The sequence below is a fragment of the Taudactylus pleione genome, unplaced genomic scaffold (assembly GCF_031769625.1).
Source record: "Taudactylus pleione unplaced genomic scaffold, aTauple2 ptg000685l, whole genome shotgun sequence".
Lineage (NCBI taxonomy): Eukaryota > Metazoa > Chordata > Amphibia > Anura > Myobatrachidae > Taudactylus > Taudactylus pleione.
The window spans coordinates 4612252-4637780 of record NW_028285087.1 but is presented as its reverse complement, the minus strand read 5'-3'; the positions used below and the strand labels follow the sequence as shown (position 1 = coordinate 4637780).

Here is a 25529-nt window from a genome sequence, read left to right as displayed (position 1 = left end):
CAAGAGGCCACACTAATAAAAAAAAAAACGCCCTGATTCAGAGCGGGTGCTCCTTCTGAATCAGGCCCACAGTCTTAAGTGTTAATCACTTAAGGTCAACTGACTCAAGAGGCTCAAAAGGAGGACCCTGCAGGACCCTAAGAACCACCGCCAAATCCCAAGGTGCCACAGGAGGCACAAAGGGTGGCTGAATCCTCAGAACACCCTGGAAAAAGGTGTGTACGTCTGGTAAAGAAGCAATCCTGCGTTGAAACCATACCGACAAAGCAGACACGTGTACCTTCAGAGAGGAAAGACGTAATCCTAAGTCCATACCCGACTGAAGAAAAGCCAGACTCTTCGAAATCCTGAACACCTGGGGATCATAGTTTCTGGACTCGCACCACTGAAAATACGTGTGCCACACTTTCTGGTAAATCCGTGCGGAAGCAGGCTTGCATGCCCTCAGCATGGTAGTAATAACGGAACTAGAAAAGCCCCGGGACCTTAGGACGGCTGTCTCAAGAGCCACGCCGTCAAAGACAGTTGACCCAGATCCGGGTGAAGGCAGGGCCCCTGAGACAACAAGTCCCGCTGCTGAGGAAGAAGGTACGGAGCGTCGATGGACAAACTCCGCAGATCGGAGTACCACGGACGTCTTGGCCACGCTGGGGCCACCAGTACCAGAGCGCCTCCGTCCTGCTTGAACTTGCGCAGGACCTGAGGTAGCAGGGATATTGGAGGGAACAGATATGCCAGCTGAAACCCCCATCTCACCGCCAGAGCGTCCACCAGGCTGGCGCCGGCGTCCCTTGTCCTTGACCCGTACACGGGCAACTTGTAATTGTGGCGAGAGGCCATCAAGTCCATCTCTGGCAGCCCCCATTTGTCCATGAGTAGTTGGAATACCTCTGGATGAAGTGACCATTCCCCGGGATGCACGTCGTAACGGCTGAGGAAGTCCGCTTCCCAATTGAGGACTCCGGGGATGAAGACTGCCGAGATCACTGGAAGGTAGCACTCTGCCCAAGCTAGGATGCGAGACACCTCCGCCATCGCAGCCCGGCTGCGAGTTCCTCCCTGATGACTGATGTACGCCACCGTGGTGGCGTTGTCGGATTGCACCTGTACTGCCCTTCCTTGAAGAGCGGTGCCGGACGACTGTAGAACCTTGTACACGGCTCTTAGTTCCAGAGCAGCTGAAGGGTGGAAAGCTGACTTGGATTTAGCCAGTGTATCCACTATTTTGTTCAAGTCCGGACCAAATAGCAATTCTCCATTAAAAGGTAAGGCCTCCAGGCCTTTCTTTGAATCAGCGTCTGCTCTCCAGGACCTCAGCCATAAGGATCGGCGGGCAGACACTGCTGCAGCCGACACTCAAGAGGTTAGCAGACTAGCATCCAAAGAGGCTTCACCAATATAGGAAGCCGCGTCTCTCATCTGTCCTAACAACACCCTCTGGACATCCGGAGCATCATCCGTAAAGGTGTCCTCTAATGCGTTGGCCCAACCCTCAATGGCCTTAGCCACCCAGGAGATGGCCATGGACGGTCGAGCCACTGCTCCTGAGAGAGAGTAAATAGACTTTAAGCAAGTCTCAACCTTTCTGTCCGTGGGGTCCTTCAACGAGGATATAGCCGGTAATGGCAGAGTAGCGCTCCTTATAAGATGGGTGACATGGGAATCCACTGCCGGTGGAGTTTCCCATTTTTTACAATGTGCCTCAGGAAAAGGATAATTGGAAGCCAACCTCTTCTGTGGCAGAAATCTCTTACTGGGCGCCTGCCAAGCCACTGCCATATGATCCGTCAATTGATCAGACAGGGGAAACACCGCTGAAGCCACCTTAGTCTTTTTGAAAGTAGGGTATTTCGACTTAGGAGCTGGTGCCTCATCCTCTATTAGGAGAATGGCTCGCACCGCCCTAACCAGTGCTCGTACATTAATGGACGACTTGGTCTCTACCTCCTGAGCCGAGGTGTCCGAGTCAAGTGTCGTCATGAACCTCCCCATCATCTGAGGACCCATCGGAGTCCAATAAATTTGCCGCCTGCGCCATTAGTGTGCGTCTTCTTGACGCCCTTGAAGGCATGTCACTCCGCAGCATCGACTGAAAAGCCGAAGACGCGGCTGCCAAATTTTGGACTGATTTGGAGAGCACATCCACCCAAGGTGGAGGAGCCGCCACAGTGGCCTGAAAAGGCACCACAGGCTGCTGCGTCACAGGGCAGACTGTATATACATAGGTAACCCCGTGTAAGGGCCAGCAGACTGAGACCCGGGGGGACTCTGCAATAATTGCGGGATACCCATGGAATAGGGGATGGTAGGCTGGGGCAACGCCCTAATAGGGCCAGCAGTCGGGACCGACAGACGGTCCGCAAGAGACACCAGCACTTGAGAAAACATCGCCCATGGTGGTTCCTGCGTCACAGGGGGCTTTGATGGACCAGGAACCAGCTGGCACCGTCCACACAGGCCATCCTGTGATAAATCCTCCCTATCCACTCCTGCAGGAGAGCAACACCAGAGCCATGGAGTGCTCAATGTCCTCCTCAGACATGACCAAATATATTATGTAAATAAATATATAAATGGTAACCGAGCAGAATCAAGTGCACTCCCCAGTGTGCTGAACAACAGCCCACAATATGGCACTGTGTAGCACACAACTGTATGTGACGGACCTCACAAATACGTGATTTATATAGGTGAGGTCTGTAGAAAAGCCCCTCTCCCACACTCCTGCAGGGCTTGGGAGAAGGAAAGGGATAGGTATAAGCTGACAGTAAGTAGAAATAAGCACAGACAGGCAGCACTAGCAAAAGTCACATACCATGCAGAAAGATATACTCACTGCACCTTTCCACTACAATCAACCACCCAGATTCAGTGTCTGGGAGGGCTATAGTATTGTGTACGCTGTCCTGAACAGGGGAGAGGTACACAGGTGGACCGGTCCGCGTGCTCCCTGAGAGATCTGCGCTGCCACCTAGAGAAAATGGCCGTCAAGAGACCTCAGAGGAGGAGTGGCGGAGTAATCTGCAGCTCAGCGACGCCAGACTACGAGCTGACAGGCGCGCTGAGCTGAGGAGCCGCTATACAGGGAAGGCTTCCTCCCCTGGCTAGCTATTAACCCCATGGCTGCCGGCTTCCCGCTTGCCATGTGAAATCCCTGGTGGTCTAGTGGTCTCACGGGGTATACCTCTGCAGAGGGGAAGCCCGCCGCCACTGCTAGCAGCCCCCGATCTGTCCCCTAGAACCGGGGGCAAAGGACTGCATTACTAGGAAGACCCGCAGCTAATCGGCGAATCGCGGTTTACCTTCTCCCTGGTGACTCCGGCAGCAGTCCAGGGAGGTCCCCAGAGTCCGGCTAGTACGGACTCTGGCCTGCCGCCGCGATCCCCAGTGCGATACTGGCGTTGCGGCGCCAGCGGGGAGTAAGAGCGGCAGCATTGGCGTCTGTACAGACAACCCTTCGCTGCCACTCTGAAGAGCCCCTGTTAAAAATAAAAACAGGCTTTTTTTTAAATTAAAAAGCTTTGGGGGCTGCTCCTGCAGCCCCCCTGCGCAGGGTGACCCGACTCCGGCCGGCACCAACTCAAACTGAGGTGCCTGTGGCTTGGGGGTGGGGTATAGAGGAGGATGGACCCAAGTGCATCCTGGGAGCAGCTAAAGCTTTAACTGCGTGGTGCCCGTGGATACAGATCCAGCTATACCCCAAGGTCAACTCTGTAGACCCCCTATGGACCCTGAAGTAGAAATATGTGATATCCGTACCGTACTCACGTGATCGTGTTACGGTGACCTCTTATCAAGGTATCTTTATCAACGGAGTCACGTCACCAGTGTGTACTTTATCTTATGGACCATCATGCAGTGTAAATAGACAGGGCGAGGATCAAGTGGGCATACCCTAACTCACGTTTCAGAACAGGTGCATATAAAGGTTTCTTTTACAATCTGACAGTCACATTCCTCAATGTTTCCTTCCTGCACAAACTCTTTCACTATGTTCTTGAAATCAATCTGCAGAATGTTTCCTAGGACATGGACCAGGAGGGGTCCCAGATTTTCGTCTCTTTCTCACCCAGAGAGTAAACAAGAATGTTATGCTGAAACGTGAGTTAGGGTGCGCCCATTTGATCCTCCACGCGAGTACGGTACGGATATCACATATATCTTTGGACTTCTAGGGAGAGGTCAAGCTGCATTGATATACATGTGGGATTCACCTTGACATACTACACCATTGTGTTTTCCTTTTGTCTTTATATTGCTGACGAGAATCCATATAAGGATGCTTATATCGATCATCATATTGAATACCATCCACTCTCATTAAGGACTTCCCTCATTTGGTCCTATTAGTTTTGTCCTTCTAGTGTTAGGCCAGCGCATTTACGGTCACCGGCTGGAGAAGATGGACTGGCCTTTGTCTAAATCAATATGACACCTGTCAGCTAAGCTGCACAGAGGGGTGGGTGTCCCTCTTCCTTTCCTTATTGTGTAAGCAAGTTTGGGATTGCCTAAAACGGAGACCATTGCTGCCGCCCAAATCTTCACAAACTTAGAGCTTATTCTGTTCATGGTCCATACAAACGGGGGATTTCCCGGTGGCACATCAGTCATAACCTTCATTCCCATCATCACGCGGGATGCATCAGGTTATCTTTTCTGGGCAAATCCCACTAAGGAGGGTCTTTGTATTATTATCATGATTTCGGTCACTCAACACGTAGCTTCCTATAGTAAAATAAAAAAAAAAACTCTTGTCCATTTCGATCGCTCTCCTATTCGGCCTGTGAGACAGAAGTCCCAGTTTGCTCAAATTAGAATTTTTATTTTTCAAAACCAACAGAACGGGAGCCAGCTGTGTAAGTATGATCGCCCGCGCAGAATTATGTCTGCAAATAGATGGACTCTTTGCATTACGACCTAAGTGACTGAGGTGGGCGCAGTGGCGATGTAGGACGGAAGCGACCTATGTTTGCAGTCCGTGCTTGTGACCCGATGGTTACTGCAAAGCTGCACATCAAAACTGCACGAAGATAGATGCAATTTCGGTGCGCTCTCTCTGGTAGGTAACGGGGTACACCAGCTCCCTCCCTAAATTTGCGTCTCTGTGACTTTCCTTACAAACTCTCCTAAATAAAGAATGTGGTTGTGGAGACATATATAGGGAGCAGAGAAATGATAATGGGGAATTAGCCGTTATATAAAGCCAGCACACAACATACACACAGGTGACACCATCCTCAGCTCAGTACATAAGTCACACACTAAGACCATCCTCATCTCAGTACATACGTCACACACTAAGACACCATCCTCATCTCAGTACATAAAAGTCACACACTAAGACCATCCTCATCTCAGTACATAAAAGTCACACACTAAGACCATCCTCATCTCAGTACATAAGTCACACACTAAGACCATCCTCATCTCAGTACATAAATCACACACTAAGACCATCCTCATCTCAGTACATACGTCACACACTAAGACCATCCTCATCTCAGTACATACGTCACACACTAAGACCATCCTCATCTCAGTACATAAGTCACACACTAAGACCATCCTCATCTCAGTACATACGTCACACACTAAGACCATCCTCATCTCAGTACATAAAAGTCACACACTAAGACCATCCTCATCTCAGTACATACGTCACACACTAAGACCATCCTCATCTCAGTACATACGTCACACACTAAGACCATCCTCATCTCAGTACATAAAAGTCACACACTAAGACCATCCTCATCTCAGTACATACGTCACACACTAAGACCATCCTCATCTCAGTACATAAAAGTCACACACTAAGACCATCCTCATCTCAGTACATAAGTCACACACTAAGACCATCCTCATCTCAGTACATACGTCACACACTAAGACCATCCTCATCTCAGTACATAAAAGTCACACACTAAGACCATCCTCATCTCAGTACATAAAAGTCACACACTAAGACCATCCTCATCTCAGTACATAAAAGTCACACACTAAGACCATCCTCATCTCAGTACATAAAAGTCACACACTAAGACCATCCTCATCTCAGTACATAAAAGTCACACACTAAGACCATCCTCATCTCAGTACATAAGTCACACACTAAGACCATCCTCATCTCAGTACATACGTCACACACTAAGACCATCCTCATCTCAGTACATAAAAGTCACACACTAAGACCATCCTCATCTCAGTACATACGTCACACACTAAGACCATCCTCATCTCAGTACATACGTCACACACTAAGACCATCCTCATCTCAGTACATAAAAGTCACACACTAAGACCATCCTCATCTCAGTACATAAGTCACACACTAAGACCATCCTCATCTCAGTACATACGTCACACACTAAGACCATCCTCATCTCAGTACATAAAAGTCACACACTAAGACCATCCTCATCTCAGTACATAAAAGTCACACACTAAGACCATCCTCATCTCAGTACATAAAAGTCACACACTAAGACCATCCTCATCTCAGTACATAAAAGTCACACATCAAGTATCTGATATTTTAATTTTTTTAATAAAGTTCACACAGTAGCGGTGACCCCTCTCTGCTGGGGACACACAGTCCGTTTAAAGTTATTCAACTCCAGTAATCTCATCACGGGTTGTGTCCATCTCACAGGGAGGCGGCCAGGCCAGTTGCAGGTTTGATTTGAAGGACACAGGAATTACAGGCGTTTTCGGGGGAGTTTGGTCATCGGTCATCATTTCTTTCCTGGTTTGACCAGTAGGCTGTCACTGCAGGGAGAGGAAGAGTGTGAGACACAGGGGGTGGAAGAGTGTGAGACACAGGGGGAGGAAGAGTGTGAGAGACAGGGAGAGGAAGAGTGTGAGAGACAGGGAGAGGAAGAGTGTGAGAGACAGGAGAAGGAAGCAGCGATCTGCAGGCAGACACAGGGGCCAAGTGGAGAACACAAACATTGGTTGACAAACTGAATAATATATATTATATATAATCTTTTAAGATGTATTACAGAACTACTGTGTCGATAAAAGGACAAGCGGATACGGCCTTTAAACCCATTGCAGTTTTAAAAATGCAGGAAGACTCGCTGGAGTTCCCACAGCGGCTGGAAGTGGCAAGCTATAACATAAGCCCCCTGGTGTAAAAGGATATAAGGAAGGACATGTAGATAAAGGACGCCAATGGTTATAACAGGTAGACAGAGAAAGGCCAGAGATTCTGATCATACAAACAAGCTTACCTTCCTCTGCAGCGTTCACAATGTCCCAGGTGATATAGAGAGAGAGGGGGAGAGAGAGAGAGACATTAATAATGCTGTATGTTAGTCTCAACATTGCAGTACAAGCCCTTTTATATAGAACGGATAGCGTGGAGGAGTGGCCCTATGGCGAGGAACATGTGAAAATATGACAGCACAGGTACTGAGATGGCAGATTGATAAATCTGGGCTATGATGTCCTTTGTGCGATACTCATCACTTGTTACTAATCTTACATGGTGCTCCAAGCAATCAGCTCCTAACTGTCATGTGTTTGAAAAATGACAGGTAGGAGCTGATTGGCTGGAGAACCGTGTAAGATTAGTATCAAGTGATAACAAGAGTATCACACAATGATAAATCTGGGCCCCTGTGTTTTCCTATAGACTGCGCTAAGGGACAACCCACCACTATGGGGTCTATTTACTAAGCCTTGGTTGGAGATAAAGTGAACGGAGATAACTCCCAACCAATCAGCTCCTAACTGTCATTTTTCAAACACAGCCTGTAACATGGCAGTTAGGAGCTGTTTGGTTTGGACTTTATCTCTGTTCATTTGATCTCCATCCAAGGCTTAGTAAATAGACCCCTATATCCAGCATACACACTGTATAAAGCACAGACCATCTGTGAGATTAGTGTAAGTTTCATTGCACTTGATCCTATAACACCACAGATAAATGTATACTCCTGAAAAGGTGCGGGCTCCCAATGCTTAGGATAATGATATCAGATAAGTTGCCAGCTGCACTTTTTCATACAATTATTATCTTTTATTTATATGGCGCCACAAGTGTCCCGCAACGCCTTACACAGTACATAAACAAATAGGTTGATTTACAGTGACTTACAGTACAATACAATACAGGACATGGATAATATACATTGCTACATTCGCGACCATAACACCCAGATAAGCAACAATGCAAAGCAACCAAGTGTTAGGTGCCCTGGTAGAGAGTAAGAAGTGGATGAAAGTAGAGAAGGAGAAGCACAAGAGGGAAGAGGGCCCTGCTCATAGGAGCTTACATTCTAAGGGGGAGGGACAGACAAACAAGGGTGACACAGATGGGGCAGACGGGTAGGAAGGAGCATGGAGTAGTGGATTAGGATGAGAGCTGGAAGGCTTTGAGGAAGTAGCGGGTCTTGAGAGTCCGTTTGAAAGATTGTAGAGAGGTGGAGATTCTGATGGGGAGAGGGAGAGAGTTCCAGAGGTAGGGAGCAGCACGGGAAAAGTCTTGGAGGCGGGAGTGGGAGGAAGTAATCAATAGGCATGAGAGGCGAGCGAAGAGGGCGGACAGGAGAGTGATGGGAGATGAGATCAGAGATGTAAATGGGAGAGGAATGGCTGAGGGCTTTGTAAGTGAGTGTGAGAACCTTAAATTACAATGAAGAGAAAATGCAGGATGAGGAGTAATAATCTGCAGTCGTGTGACAGGATATATAGAAGACGCTGCAGTCTCCACACCGAGGACCCCCGCCGTCTTATAAGGCGATGCGGTTTAATCAGATTTACGTCTTGCAGAGGATATAGAGGAGCCCTATAAGCACATACTAAGGTGTGCAGCGTTGTATATGATAAAGGGTGATTCAGCAACCACTAAGGTAAAACATTCCGCAGTGACATAACCTGATCCTACACAGAACAGAGACAATACAGACGGGAAGACGGAATATACCTGGTGAATGTGTCTTCCTGGAGGTTGAGGATTAGACTGTCTGCGTTCAGATATACCCGATTCTGGGATGTAGCAATCTGGAAGACAGGAAATGAGAACGTCAGAGCAGACACGGGTAGGGTGGTGGGATGAGAACAGGCCAATCACAGTGCGGGTAAAGGTGCGTGGGGTTAATGAAGGCTCCGGACACTGCGTATGGAGGGGTGTAGGTGGAGTAATAAGGCAGAGATAACAGCAGTGTGTAGGTGGAGTAATAAGGCAGAGATAACAGCAGTGTGTAGGTGGAGTAATAAGGCAGAGATAACAGCAGTGTGTAGGTGGAGTAATAAGGCAGAGATAACAGCAGTGTGTAGGTGGAGTAATAAGGCAGAGATAACAGCAGTGTGTAGGTGGAGTAATAAGGCAGAGATAACAGCAGTGTGTAGGTGGAGTAATAAGGCAGAGATAACAGCAGTGTGTAGGTGGAGTAATAAGGCAGAGATAACAGCAGTGTGTAGGTGGAGTAATAAGGCAGAGATAACAGCAGTGTGTAGGTGGAGTAATAAGGCAGAGATAACAGCAGTGTGTAGGTGGAGTAATAAGGCAGAGATAACAGCAGTGTGTAGGTGGAGTAATAAGGCAGAGATAACAGCAGTGTGTAGGTGGAGTAATAAGGCAGAGATAACAGCAGTGTGTAGGTGGAGTAATAAGGCAGAGATAACAGCAGTGTGTAGGTGGAGTAATAAGGCAGAGATAACAGCAGTGTTTAGGTGGAGTAATAAGGCAGAGATAACAGCAGTGTTTAGGTGGAGTAATAAGGCAGAGATAACAGCAGTGTGTAGGTGGAGTAATAAGGCAGAGATAACAGCAGTGTGTAGGTGGAGTAATAAGGCAGAGATAACAGCAGTGTGTAGGTGGAGTAATAAGGCAGAGATAACAGCAGTGTGTAGGTGGAGTAATAAGGCAGAGATAACAGCAGTGTGTAGGTGGAGTAATAAGGCAGAGATAACAGCAGTGTGTAGGTGGAGTAATAAGGCAGAGATAACAGCAGTGTGTAGGTGGAGTAATAAGGCAGAGATAACAGCAGTGTGTAGGTGGAGTAATAAGGCAGAGATAACAGCAGTGTGTAGGTGGAGTAATAAGGCAGAGATAACAGCAGTGTGTAGGTGGAGTAATAAGGCAGAGATAACAGCAGTGTGTAGGTGGAGTAATAAGGCAGAGATAACAGCAGTGTGTAGGTGGAGTAATAAGGCAGAGATAACAGCAGTGTGTAGGTGGAGTAATAAGGCAGAGATAACAGCAGTGTGTAGGTGGAGTAATAAGGCAGAGATAACAGCAGTGTGTAGGTGGAGTAATAAGGCAGAGATAACAGCAGTGTGTAGGTGGAGTAATAAGGCAGAGATAACAGCAGTGTGTAGGTGGAGTAATAAGGCAGAGATAACAGCAGTGTGTAGGTGGAGTAATAAGGCAGAGATAACAGCAGTGTGTAGGTGGAGTAATAAGGCAGAGATAACAGCAGTGTGTAGGTGGAGTAATAAGGCAGAGATAACAGCAGTGTGTAGGTGGAGTAATAAGGCAGAGATAACAGCAGTGTTTAGGTGGAGTAATAAGGCAGAGATAACAGCAGTGTTTAGGTGGAGTAATAAGGCAGAGATAACAGCAGTGTTTAGGTGGAGTAATAAGGCAGAGATAACAGCAGTGTGTAGGTGGAGTAATAAGGCAGAGATAACAGCAGTGTGTAGGTGGAGTAATAAGGCAGAGATAACAGCAGTGTGTAGGTGGAGTAATAAGGCAGAGATAACAGCAGTGTGTAGGTGGAGTAATAAGGCAGAGATAACAGCAGTGTGTAGGTGGAGTAATAAGGCAGAGATAACAGCAGTGTGTAGGTGGAGTAATAAGGCAGAGATAACAGCAGTGTGTAGGTGGAGTAATAAGGCAGAGATAACAGCAGTGTGTAGGTGGAGTAATAAGGCAGAGATAACAGCAGTGTGTAGGTGGAGTAATAAGGCAGAGATAACAGCAGTGTGTAGGTGGAGTAATAAGGCAGAGATAACAGCAGTGTGTAGGTGGAGTAATAAGGCAGAGATAACAGCAGTGTGTAGGTGGAGTAATAAGGCAGAGATAACAGCAGTGTGTAGGTGGAGTAATAAGGCAGAGATAACAGCAGTGTGTAGGTGGAGTAATAAGGCAGAGATAACAGCAGTGTTTAGGTGGAGTAATAAGGCAGAGATAACAGCAGTGTTTAGGTGGAGTAATAAGGCAGAGATAACAGCAGTGTTTAGGTGGAGTAATAAGGCAGAGATAACAGCAGTGTGTAGGTGGAGTAATAAGGCAGAGATAACAGCAGTGTTTAGGTGGAGTAATAAGGCAGAGATAACAGCAGTGTTTAGGTGGAGTAATAAGGCAGAGATAACAGCAGTGTTTAGGTGGAGTAATAAGGCAGAGATAACAGCAGTGTTTAGGTGGAGTAATAAGGCAGAGATAACAGCAGTGTTTAGGTGGAGTAATAAGGCAGAGATAACAGCAGTGTTTAGGTGGAGTAATAAGGCAGAGATAACAGCAGTGTTTAGGTGGAGTAATAAGGCAGAGATAACAGCGGTGTTTAGGTGGAGTAATAAGGCAGAGATAACAGCAGTGTTTAGGTGGAGTAATAAGGCAGAGATAACAGCGGTGTTTAGGTGGAGTAATAAGGCAGAAATAACAGCGGTGTTTAGGTGGAGTAATAAGGCAGAGATAATAGCAGTGTTTAGGTGGAGTAATAAGGCAGAGATAACAGCAGTGTTTAGGTGGAGTAATAAGGCAGAGATAACAGCGGTGTTTAGGTGGAGTAATAAGGCAGAGATAACAGCGGTGTTTAGGTGGAGTAATAAGGCAGAGATAACAGCAGTGTAGGTGGATGGATAAATAAGGCAGAAGTGTTAATAAGCTGCACCCAGAGCATATTACACTCACCGTCTTTGCGATGCCCTGGGCGGCCCTAATCCGTCGCAGTTTTAAGTATCCTGGGTTTTTACTGAGAGCATCGCCAATGTAAGAGGCTGTCAAGGAAAAGAGCAGTGACCACATGGATAACAAATGATGGGAGAGATGGTACAGGCCGATTATCGATATTCCTATGGCTTGGGAGCTCGTGGGCAGCGCCCTTATACTGTTTTGTCTGTCTGCAAATACCCAAACTTGTGTTATTACCTCGATAGTCCTCAGTTATAAAGCGCTGTGGACGGTATGCAATCGGGAAGCCGACTGCCTAAATGTTGGCAGTCGGCTTCCCGACTGTCATATCCCGGCAAGGGTGAAATGCCGGGCGTCTAGATGTAGACGCCCGGCATTTCCCCGACGCCGGGAGACCGGCGCCCGGCATCCCGATCGTAGTGGTGCCAGGCGCCGCGAGCGGACAGCCGTGGGGGGAGGAGGGTTAGGTTTAGGGCTCCCGGGGGGGACTTAGGGTTAGGCACCCCCCCGGGAGGGTTACGGTTAGGCTAGGGGGAGGGAGGGTTAGGGTTAGGCACCCCAGGGGGGGACTTAGGGTTAGGCACCCCCCCAGGAGGGTTAGGGTTAGGCGAGGGGAAGGGAGGGTTAGGCACCCCGGGGGGGGGGGGGGGGGACTTAGGGTTAGGCACCCCCCCAGGGGACTTAGGTTTAGGCAGCGGGGAACGGGGTGGTTAGGGTTAGGCACTTAGAGAGGGGATTAGGGTTAGGTACTTGGGGGGGAGGTTAGGGTTAGGCACCCCTAAGGAGGGTTAGGTTAGACAATACTTACCTATCCACGATCGGGATTTCCAGCGCTGTCGGGCTTCCGCTGCCGGGAGTCGAACTGCCAGCCGTGCGGCCGGCGGTATTTCATACCAATTCCCTGTGGACTATCCTGTCGCAATACAAATAAAGATCGGAAAGGATATCATCTTTGCCGCGGCGGCTTCTCCCTCCGCCTGCACGATCTTCTGTTTTTGATCCTGCTTGGCTTTCTCCACCAAAAACTGAGCTCTCTGCGCCTCTTGCTGGGCTGTGGGGGGAGCAGAGAGTGGGGTCAGTACCAGAGAGAACAACGAACATGTACACGTGTCTGATAAAACTATAATCCTGGCTAGAAACACGCTGGGGAGACTCAATTCTCCGAGATGGCTGGAAAGTGACTCCCAGAACGATCAGGTGAAGTCGCCAATATTCTATTGTACTCCATAGTGGTGCAAAGGAATCTTAGTGATGTCCGAGTATGAGAAATTAATCCCCACCTTTGGTACTCCTTAGTGGACACTGAAGGAGAAGCACATCATTTAGCCGTATTCATTTTGAGCCGAGCCGCGATGCTTTTTCGCGGCCCGGACTTTTCCCCTACTTTGCCTGTTTTGGAAAAGTATCGAGCGTGTGCCCGCATTACCCCGTATTCAATTTGAAAGCACGCGATAACGGGACCCGGCGAAACTTGAACAGGCGGAAAGTACTGTCAGATTTGGGGAAACTAGCCTGACACCCCCCAAAAGATGCTCTGACATGGGGGTTCCCTATGGTACCCCCCGATTTGGCTTGCTGAAGGTATTTGGTGTTTTTAAACGGGCTCAATAGCTGCTAAATAGCGTTTTTGTATACGTGATACAGAATAGTATCCAGGAGGATTTTTTGCAGAAAATAAGTTATCCCAGTGAAGTGAAGTTGAAAAAATCGTGAAAAATTCATCTGCCACAAGCGGCTGCAATCGAAAAAACATTCGGGGCATACTTGGGGACAAGTCAACTTCGCTAGTTTTTAACTTTGCACCCCAACTTTTTTTTTTTGCCCCCTTTTTCAAAGTAATTTTTTGAGGTATCCTTAAGTGTTTTTTTTTTTTTTAACACAGTTTACCATTGGGGAACTGTCTGAAGGCTGTACGGGGGTTCCCGCAACGTTGCTCCCCAAAACCCCAATTATGCACTTTTTTCCATCTGCTATTCATAGGCTAAACTTTTTCGCCTAGTACATTGCATTGACTTTCCTCCTAGGCACAAAGTCTTTCAAATTGAATATGGGGTAAAACCAAAACAAGCGAAAATGACGTCATCGGCGAAAAAGTATCGCGGATTCGGACTTTTCGCCTCAAATTGAATACGGGCCTAAGTCTTAGCGGTAGAATAGAAGTTGTGCAGAGGCGGAAGGTCCTTACCCACTTGCTTAGACTCGACAGCTGCCGTGTACTGCGCGCTGAAGCTCAGCTCGGTGATCGCCACATCATCCATGATCAGATTGAAATCCTTGGCGCGTTCCGTCAGCTCACGACGGATCAGGAGAGAGACCTGAGATTACAGGTGACAGAACCAATGTGACCATACGAAAGACACACAACGAGAGTCCATGTATACCAGGCCTGCCCAACAGGTGGCTCTCCAGCCGCTGTGAAACTATAAGTCCCAGCATGCCCAAACTGTGGCAGGGCATTCTGGGCCTTGTAGTTTCACAACCGCTGGAGAGCCACACGTTGGCCAAGCCTGATTGAGTTATATCTAGAGAAGCATTAAATAATGTCTGCACCCCACCCCCAAAACTCTCTCCTGTAGCAAATCTTGAGGCCTCAGGCTACACAGCATGCACGTCTAATATCCTGTATTTATGTAGGACACAGATCTGTCTTTATGGAGTAAGATTTCATGAAAACGTAATTATATCTGGGAAGGGCAGGGTCGCCTTTATACACATCATTGCTCACTAACAAACGCAGACAATACTGGACTATTCAGCCTAATAAGAATAAAAGAAAAATGTTGTTATATAACATATTTGTCAGTAAAAAGAACATTGAATGCTAATACTACATAGTAAAGAGTAGCTTTTGTACATATTTCTCCGTCGGGAGAATGACAGCCACGTTCACCTTCTTTAAACTTCATGAGTGACAATTCACATAAGAAGTGACGAACTCCGGCAAGCGAAGTAACGTAGAACCACCTGATGGACAATTTGGTACTTTATTAAAGCCGGTTGTTCTATAATAGGCCTTTTGTAAATGTTTCAGCTCTGTAGCCACAAATTTCATCCCCTTTCCCCGATCATTACTTGCAGCCTTCCCCTAAAAAGTCCCTAGCTGAGCTCTCTGTATCCAGAACGTGTTCCCTGTCTATTGCCGTCTCACCTACGTATTGGAACATTCCATCTCCTCCTCCATAGCCCTATGTCCCCACAATTACCTCTCCCTGCCAGCTGCATTACCTGAGCTCTCTGTGTAATGAGCTGGGAAGCGTTGAATTTGGCCACCACGCTCTTCAGGACTTCATTCACGATGGAGGGCAGAACTCTCTCATCGTAATCCAGGCCGAGCCGCTGGTACGTCTGGGGGAGCGCCGAGGCCAGCGGGCGAGAGAGAACTCGCAGGGTGATGTTCACCATCTGCAAATCTGGCAGAGAAGATTCATAAAAATGAGACGAGCATCACGACAGCTATATAACGGCTACATACAACGCTCGCGTGCGCACACTTCCTGACGCTACGGGGCCGATGCAGACTTCAAAGCAAGTTGGCTGCAATAGCTCCCACATCTAATAGAAATCAGGAGCCTGCTGGATGGATCTAGAAGCTATCAGGGCCCTCTATGGAATCAGGGAAAGAACACATCAGCAAAGAAGGTTCCCAAAAGTCGGATGTTACCAGTAAATTCTGTAGAGTGTAAGCTTGCGAGCAGGGCCCTTTTCCTGGTCTGTAATTTTATGCAGGCTTTTATTATTACTGCTCTAATACTCTTTTGTTCCCAACCTGTCTCCTGAGCTCCATCCAGCCCTGCACTATGTATAATCTACGTAACAAAGCTTTAAACACACAGTTGTCCTAAACTGCATGTACAGCGCGCGCGCGCACACACACACACACACACACACACACACACACACACAACTAGAAGGCTAATGTCATTTAACAACACACCGTGCAGGTTATATACCTTTGGACCCAGTTGGGGAGGATATTTTTCGGGGTTTTGCTCGGATGTCATAGATAATTGGATACTGGAACCAGGGGATCCTAATTAAACATAAAAGACACAAGGTACAAGACACTGCTGTACTGAATAACAAAGGACTACACACTGTCTCATAGAGGTGATCTCACAGCCCATCTCGTACACAGGACAAAGCGTAGTTTTTATGTAAAACACAAGGCTATGGACCAAGGTCTGATAACTGTACAAAGGGATTATGGGAAAGGAGAGACCTTGCTGTGGGTCTGACGGGCGGCCTGGCCGAGTTCCACGTGGAAAGCAGCCAGATTGCTCACTAAGCAAATGACATGTTATATATTATCTATGCGACGGCAGCTTCTCATCCTACGGATAGAACTTCCCATGCGCAGTTTATTTTGCAATCCAGTTTAGTTAAGAGAAACATTTGTGCATGCTCAATGAGTGATGACATCATTAGTACCTGAAATGAAGGCCTTCGGAGAGGATGGTGTCCTGCTGAACACCCCCGATGCGATTGAAGAAGATGGCTCTCTGCCCTCCCTCCACTAAGAGAGAAGAGATGGGAGATCAATACAATGGTCAGGGTTTATCAGCAGTATTCCAGGGAGAGGTGGCCCATCTAACCTGTGAATAAGGACTCCTTTACGGTGTAAGCCACAGCGCCGGCTCCCAGTAGCAGCTTCACACCGGTCCCCAGACCCCGGGGCCCAGCAGGAAGACGCCCAGCAAAGTCCTTCAAATTTTGAGCCATGATCTGAGAAGGGGCAACACAGACGTAAATGAGATATCTTAATGAAGCATGTGCCCGCTGCCATCGCTTGGCATGTATACAAGTATCCTGCACAGCACTGTTTTACCGATGCAATAGGACAGTATAAAGATGCTGAATAATGAGATTTTCTACTTCAGGGTCCATAGGGGGTCCACAGGGTTGACCTTGGGGTATAGGTTGGGAACCAAATCCGGGCACCACGCAGTTAAAGCTTTTAGCTCCCAGGATGCACTGGGTCCACTCTCCCTATAACCCCACCCCCAAGCCAGAGGCACCTCAGTTTCAGTTGGTGCCCGGCCGGAGTCGGGTCACCGTTAGCGCAGGGGGAGCTGATTAGCAGCCCCTAAGCTTATTTTATTTTTTTAGGGACAAAGTTTTTTCCATGGACTTTGGACTCTTCAGAGCGGCAGCGTCGGACTGTCCATAGGACGTCTGAGACGCCAGTACAGATCTGGGGATCTCAGCGGGACCCCAGAGTCTGTACTAGCCGGACTCTGTGGGCGCCCAGGACTGCTGCCGGATCCACGGGGAGCAGGTAAGGTCGCGGATCACCGCTTGCGGTGATCCGCGCATTTCAAATGCAGTCCTGTGCCTCCGGTCTCAGGGGACAGACCGGAGGCGCCGGCAGTGGCGGCGGGCCCCCCATACCCCGTGTGTCCACTAGACCACCAGGGACTTAACGATCGGTGCAGGGAGCCGGCGTCCCGGGGGTTAATAGCCGGCCAGGGGAGGCAGCCTTCCCTGTTACAGCGGCTCCTCCCCTCAGCTCAGCGCGCCTTTCAGTATCCATAGTCTGGCGTCGCTGAGCTGCTTCCTCCGTGAGCCACGCTTCTTCTGAGGTCTCCAGCGGCCATTTCTCTGTGGTGCAGCAGAAATCTCCGGAGATGGCAGTTGGCCCAGTCCCCCTGCGTACCTCACCATCAGGTCAGTGTACACAGCGCTGTAGCCTTCCCAGACACTGAATCTGGGCAGTTGAATGCAGTGTAATAGTGCAGTATATTATATGACATGTTTATGTATATATGTATATATCTGCATTGTATGTGACTTATGCTAGTGCTGACTGTCTGTACTTTATTCTCTCACCTGTCAGTGTATATCTATCCCTTTTCTTTATCTGCCCTAATACAGCTGTACTTAGGGTGGTTCTGAGACCTCACATTTATATACTGGTTAATATTTGTGTGGTTTGTCACATACTGTTGCGTGCTGCACGTTGCCATATTTTAGATGGAACTGTGTGTTGCATACGTAGAAAATGGGTCCCTGCAGCTAATTTTTGGCATCAGTCAGGACCAGTATAGTGCTGCTTAATATTTCCGCCAAGAGGGTTGGTCAGATATGTCTGACCAGGAGATAGAGCGTTATACTGCACCCATTTTTACTATCCTGCAAGTCATGTGCTGCAGGTGTTAGTGCGGAGGTTTTGACTCATAAAGGGTTCTGTATGTGGCGTCATCTGGTGCCGGGCCCCTTACACGACCCCCTTGGGCGGTTTGTTTTCTCGGGATCCTCTCAATTGCGGATCGCCGGGCGGGCCCCATTGTTGTACCTCACTTGGGGTTACTTCACCATACTGCCCTTTTCATCTCAGGGTATCTCGCAGCTTCTTGCACTCTTCCCCTGTGACACAGACTACCGCTCCCTGCAGGGGTTTTTCGCAGTATATGAATTCCCCCTGGTGCCACAACAGTCTGTCATTCCCCTTGCAGGGATTACCACAACAGCCACCCTGGGTGGATGTCGTTTTCTACGAAACGCTAATTGGCGTGGTTGACGCCCTGTGGTTACTTCCCAGTTGGCTCTGCCGTGAACTGGATACTGTTTGGGGCTCTTTCCCTCTTACACGGGGGGAAGCCTATTTCAGGTATTATTATCCCTGCTTTAGGGCTGGTAGCAGGTCCATTCTGGTTAGAGTGAATGTTGACCTGCACCTGTATCATACACCCTCAGTATTGCGTGCCTTCGGGTTCCCTGTTGCTGACTAGCGGGTGGATCGCATAGCGGGACTCTGGCTGTTGCCAGATAGGAGGTGTTACAACAGTGTTTGGCCTCCTGTCCCAAATTCCCTGAGGGTCATCACGAGCCCCTCCTGGGGTGGATGGGCGTGTTACTCGTCTGATTACAGACGTTACTACGCCTCCCATTCCTGCGTGGTCGGATTCTTCGGATCCGTAGGTGGTAACTCTGCCTGAAATCAGTATACTTGCTTTCAGGAGTTGTTACCCATCCTACCATGGCTATAGCATGGTTGGTTAATACTATTGCATATTGGGTTGATGCATTTGTAATGTTTTTTCCTCTCCAACACGTCGGGGGTTCAAATGTATTTGGTCGCTCACGTAATATATGCAGTTGTCATAGGTGGAAATGCCTATATTGGATACCAGTCTCCTAACTTTCAGAGTTCCGGCTGCGACTGCATCCTCCGTAATACCCTATGGCTGCGCTCTGGGAATGCAGAGGTGCAGATACCATCTTTAGGGTTGATATTGTTTGGTCCTGACCTTGACAAGATTGTAGTAACATTGGCAGTATTACTAACGACAAGTTTACCGCTTTCAGCTATGCCCACTACAAGGCCTCAGACTAAGTCTGTTAAGTCTTTTTGTCCTCTGGGTCAGCCTAAAGGTCTGTTTCTTCGTAGACTGTCGGCATCTACAAGGGCCGACATATCCAGTACCGAGCAGGCCTGGACTGCCAGCCGATCCTGCTTCTGAACCTACGGATATCTCTTCAGCCTGACGGGACAGGCCTACAACTGGGAGATACCGATTTTCTCAGTTCGCCCGGTACTAGTGTCAAGTTGCCGCGGCTACGTGGGTAGGAGGGTACGCCCTCTTTGCTCAGGCGGCCTCTTTACAAGGGCCTTACAGATCCAGAAAGCTATGCAGTTGTTGCGGTAAGCGGAGCTAATTAGGCCATCCCCACTATCTCAGTGAGGGACTGGTTGTTCTGCTTTCTTTCTGGTGCGGTGGCTGAATGGTCCTCTTTGGCCTATTCTCTGTCTCAATTCCCTGAACCAGTTCCTAAAGCTACCTGGGCTCAGGAGGAAATCCCTATGCTCCATCATACGATGTTTGGAACCTGGGGACTTTATGGTGTCACTGGATATACAGGACGCGTGCCTACGGGTACTTACAGAGACCTTTCCTCAGCATGGGCTGAGGTTTGCTGTATCACAGCAACACTTACAATTTTTCTGGCTCTGCCTGTTGGGACTGTCCTCAGCCCCACAGGGGTTTACCAGCGTTTTGGATTTTCTGACAGTTCTTCTGTTCAGTATATCCCAATGCTCCTGTACCTGGACGGCCTCCTGCTCTTAGCGGGATCACCGGGGTACTTTACAGCCAGGTCAGGATGACTGTGGCTTCTTCAGGGTGCAGACGTTTAATCAACGGGGAAAAAGTCCTCCCTGCATCCCTCTCTGGGTATTCTTCATCTAGGATCCCTGCTGGATTCTCAGAATCTGAGAATTCTTCTGGCGTAAGACGGAATCTCCACTCTTCCATTAGGAGTACATGGTTGTCTGCGCAGTCGACAGATGTCTTTACACTCTGGGATGCATGGTGGAATGGGCTCAGTTCCATTCCAGGCCTTTCCATAATTGGCTCATCTCCAGATGGAACGAGTTTTTTCTGTCGGATAACTGTTCAAACGATGATGCTCTCTCCGGAGGCAAGTCGGTCCCTGTCCGGGTGGCTATGGCCATCTCGTCCAGGGTTTTCTTTGCTATGGACAGTGTCTGGATCGAATCCTTTTCAGTGCAGTTGGACGTCTGTCGATTCCACCCTGTCAATTAACTTACTCTGGCATAACTCTTGTTTCCCGGTGAACCTGAAAAGGTTCAGTCCGACAGGGTCAGGACAGTGGCTTCCTTTTTAGCAACACTGTTCGTTGGGTGGCAATGACAGGTATGTCACATATTCGGACATAGTCCGAGGGTCTCCTCCCGACCATCTCGGCAGCGTTCATTTCAGGAGCTCTCCATTGGGAAGCGGGAGTCCTCAGCCGTCACGACGTGCATCCCGGGGACTAGTCTCTTCCCCAAGAGAGGTTTCATCTCCTGGTGAGCAGGGGGGGCCCCCCTGAGGTGACCCTCATGGCCTTCTGACTTTATCACACTATGGTGTTACAGTCCAGCTCTGGGGATTCTGAAGCAACCTTCAGCGACTCTTTGTCGGTGAAGTGGTCCTTCCACTTTGTGTACCTGTGTTCTCCGGTCTCCCTTCTTCCTCGAGGTCTTTGGAAGTGTTTTCAATCGAGACGGAGATGCTTTCCTGCTGGTGGCTCCTGATTGCCCCAGATGTCAGGGGTACTTGGATCTTCGGAGTCTCTACATCGATACTCCATCCCTGATGCTTCACTGCCCGGACCTGTTGTCTCAGGGTCCTTGGTTTTGCCTTGGACCTGGGTCGTTTGTCTTTGACTGTGTCCTTACAGTGGTCTTACGGCTTCCCTGGCTTTGTCATCGTTGGAATGATTAGAGCACATGGATCAGCTTTTGCTGGGACCTACCACAAACTGTGGCAGCCATAAATCTTATGGTATTGTACCTGTCGATACAATCCTCCGGTGTCCAGGATTTCCAGATATTCTGGCATTCCTTCCGGCTGGCTTGGGTTTCACACTTGGCCTGGTCTTCCTGACAGTGCGGATCTCTACACTGTCAGTATGGTTAAGATATGGAATTGCTCCACTCTGGTATCCAGTTCATCCTTTGGAGTGTTTTCTTGATTATGCCTCCATTTGTCCTCCCTAGGGACTCCTTGGGAGTAAGTAGTGGTTCTTCGTTACCTCCGGGGACAGTCAATGGAACCGCTGGTTGTGATAGCCATTACATGGTCTATTGCTTAGGCTCTCTCTTTCTCTCAGGGTGTTTATATCAACCAGGAGAGTGTCTGAATTGGGAGCGTTCTCATGTGGCTCCCTCTTCTGGAGGGCATCATGTCAGGGTGTGAGTTGCTCTCGCCCTGTGTTTCTTCTTAGTGGTTTTCAGGTTCCATATTATTCTGGAACTTATGGTACGGCCATTCTGTCCCCAGTCCTCTCGGCTGGTGTGGCCTCATTGACTGTGGTCTGGCCTCTTTGGATTTATGTGATCCGTTCAGGTTCCTTACGGAAATCGGACTCCTTATTGGTGGTCTGAGATTTCTGGTTTTCACAGGAAAGGATGGCCGGCCTATAACCAAATGTTGGCTGGATGGCCTCGTAGGTCTTCCTCAGGGGCCTACCCATGGGTAGGCCTTCCTGTTGTTGATGCTTGTTTTTTCTCTGGCCATGTGACCCTCGTGTGCGGCTCACTGTGGCGCCTCGGCTGTTTTGCCTTACTAGGTGGCCACGTGGTCTTCTGTCCACACCTTTTTAAGGTTCTAGGCATTGGTTTCCTTTGCCTCTCAGGATGCTTCCTTTTTGGCGACGGATTCTCCTCTCAGCACAGGAGCGTCCCCACCCTTGGTTGAACTGCTTTGGGACATCCCCAAGGTCAACCCTGTGGACCCCCTATGGACCCTGAAGTAGAAAACAAGAGATATGGTAAGAACTTACCTTTGTTATCTCTGTTTCTACGAAGTCCATAGGGTCCACAGGGCGCCCGCCCTGACGCACCTGGCTTCATATGGGCTGTGTGGCTGGTCACCGGTTTTCCGTCTCCCATTTCTGTGAGTATGGTTATTGAGTGTTCCAGTTTTCTCTCTCTTTTTCTCTCCTCCTCCGGCCTTTGGCTACTTACAAACTGAGGTGCCTCTGGCTTGGGGGTGGGGTTATAGGGAGAGTGGACCCAGTGCATCCTGGGAGCTAAAAGCTTTAACTGCGTGGTGCCCGGATTTGGTTCCCAACCTATACCCACCCCAAGGTCAACCCTGTGGACCCTATGGACTTCGTAGAAACAGAGATAACAAAGGTAAGTTCTTACCATATCTCTTGTTTTCTGAGAGGAATCACTTGGGTCTGTACATATACATTGAGAGAATAAATGACTCTTTATGCTTTATTTTCTGTAACATTGATGGAACGGCCAGAGAGAGCAACTACCTGGGAGACTAATACATTTTACGGTCAGGTTATGGCGCCATCTACAGTTTAAAAGAAGTAAATATTAGAGGCGGAAAGTTTTTTGGTCCCATCTGACTGGGATGCAATCGGAAAACCGACTGTCTTAATCCCGACAGCCGGCTTCCAGATTGCTTTATCCCGGCGTGGGATAAATGACCGGTGTCTATATCTAGACGCCTGTCATTTACCCGACGCCAGGAGACTGGCACCCGGCATCCCGATTGAAGGGATGCCGGGCGCCACCAGCGGACAGCCGCGCGGGGGGGGGGGGGCGGCTGTTAGGTTTAGGGCACCCAGGGGGGACTTAAGGTCAGGCATCCCCCTGGGAGGGTTAGGGTTCGGCTAGGGGGAGGGAGGGTTAGGGTTAGGCACCCCCGGGGGGGACTTAGGGTTAGGCACCCCCCCGGGGGACTTAGGGTTAGGCACTCCCCCGGGGGACTTAGGGTTAGGCAGCGGGGAAGGGGGGGGTTAGGCACTTAGAGGGGGGATTAGGGTTAGGGGGTTAGGTTAGTAGATACTTACCTATCCATGATCGGGATTTCCAGCGCTGTCGGGATCTCTGCTTTTGTCGGCCAGGCGCTGACAGGATTCGAACTGTCGGCCACAGGGCCGGCGGTATTTCATACTGATTCCATCTGACTTTATCTAAACACAAATCTTCCAGTCAGGTGTGAGTCACAGGATTGGTGGTAACAGTGCTCTGATAATGACTTGGAATACACAGTATATGATATAAAATAAGACGACGTGTGGGGATGATGTACACAGAGCGTTTGCCCCAGAGCACTTCCGTCACCCCTTGTGAAGGGGGTCCAGCCCATGACACGGAGGTCCGCAGAAGAGAAAACTTCATTTATAACGGGTTTATAATAAATGTTTTGTTACAGATTCCGGATCACTGCTGCTTCTCTGTGTTTCACCATCTCAGGGAGAACATAACAATTTCTATGGGTTAGAGCCAGCTGGGGAATAACCGTAGATTTTGGGATAAAGAGAGGAGTAACTGGTGGGGATGGGGTCTGGTGCGTTAATACGTGGGAACGAGTAAAGGGGGGTGGGGACGAGGAGAGGGTACAATGCTGAAAGTCAGATTTGATATTAAGGGCTCTTCCAAACTACAATAATTAGAGTAAAGAGTATAGACTAGATAGGTTCCTGGGGATAATGAATTGGCATAACAAGTTCTCAATCTACAAATCACTGTTATTCGATATAATCATATTCATATCCCGTCTATCCCTAACAGTAGGGCAAAACGAATCTTCCTCCTTCACCTCCCATGTGCACCTATCTCTGCACTGGTATCCCGATCCCTGCAGAGTCCAATTAAAAAGCCTCGTCACCCACTCCATAAGCCTCCTTTCCTAGTACATACTCCCTCCAGTCTTCTCCACGGGGGCAACGACTGCCATCTACGAGGAGTTTCCTGTGCCGCCTCCCCCCCATTCCCTAAAGATCCATCTGTACATGAGACACTGCCAACCTAACCCATGCCTCCCCAAGGTCACTGTCCCTCATTAGATTGTAAGCTCAAAAGAAGCAGGGTTCACACCCCTTGTGTCCCCATGCATGCGCCTTAATGTAATGCCCCACGGTCTCGCACTCACATCCCATTCACAGTATTCTGCTCCATCCCTCAAGGCGGTTACCTACTTGTCCTGTACATGTTCTCAGTTATCCCTGTACTGCTCACGTCACCCCAGATACATCATATACTGCATGTATTATCTTATATTAGGACTTTTCACTTGATTTATTTGCCTGTCTTGTCCTTACCACTGTATGGTGCTGATAAATGAGTGTGGTACCATACAAATAAGCCTTAAGGTGCGTACACACTAGACGACGATTTTGAAGCATCGGAATGACAGATCCGTGTAAAACACGTCCAAATCATGAGCGTCCACCCATGATCATGATGCGCGTCCTCGCCGGTCGAACATTGCATCTTAAGCTCTTGCCTACAGCAGGGAAGATCTGCCAATCCCGTTAATGAGATTAAGGTCGTTGATCAGATCGGACCGTTTATACAAGATATGGTTTGTCTGGGAGTTCAAATGAAATCGTTGACGACACTGCACCTATTACGAGACGTCTAGTGTGTAGGCACCTTCAGTGATACAGCATTGCTGGCCCAGCACTGAGATGCTGTGTAATTATTGACCCCGGTGAGGTCATAAGTTCACTTTCTGACCTAGACATCATCTGCGTGGAGTTTATATGTTCTCCCAGTGTGTGTGTTTCCTTCGGGCGCTCCGCTTTCCTCCCACAATACACACATATAGTGGTAGGGTAAATGGTTGCCGACCAACATGAACCCCCGGTGTGTATGTGTGATAGGAAATATATAGAGTGTAAGCTCCTCTGGGGCAGGGGCCGGTGGGAGTGACCGGAATACTCTCTGTAATGCGCTGCAGAATATGTGTGTGCCCTATACAAGTAACTGGATATATTTTATATACACACACACACACACATTATATATATAGATATATATATATCTATCTATGTTTCCCTGACTCCGAATACACTTATGCAGTAACATACACCCACTGCTCAGTATAACTCACTGCATGTATCTATGTATGTATGGGTCATAGGGAGCATAGACAGCTACATATTACACACATATATACATACATACAGACCTCGCATGTTACATAAAATATACAACCCTCATAGGTGATACTTGCTGCACACAGACCTCACGTTACATACATGTTGCACACATTACATACATGTCACACACGGGTCACCTCTCACCTCTCTCCCTCACGTGTCGCCTCCTGTGTGACAGTCCCAGCGTTAGGAAGGACACCGGAAGTGTTCCACCACGCGACGTCAAAAAGTTCCCCTCACGTGATCCCGGCTC

The 25529-nt window shown here is 48.6% G+C and overlaps 1 protein-coding gene across 1 annotated transcript; it reads right to left on the bottom strand.

The window, feature by feature from the left end:
- Nucleotides 1–8740: 8740 nt before the first annotated feature.
- Nucleotides 8741–25528, bottom strand: PHB2 (prohibitin 2). The gene is given in 11 exon segments (XM_088456028.1): nt 8741–8834; nt 8836–8924; nt 8926–9009; nt 11864–11941; nt 12811–12914; nt 14049–14178; nt 15089–15273; nt 15814–15893; nt 16292–16376; nt 16456–16585; nt 25421–25528. Coding segments are annotated over 10 exon segments (1041 nt in total). The 5' UTR covers nt 16583–16585; nt 25421–25528; the 3' UTR covers nt 8741–8755.
- Between the last annotated feature and the right edge of the window lies 1 nt (nt 25529).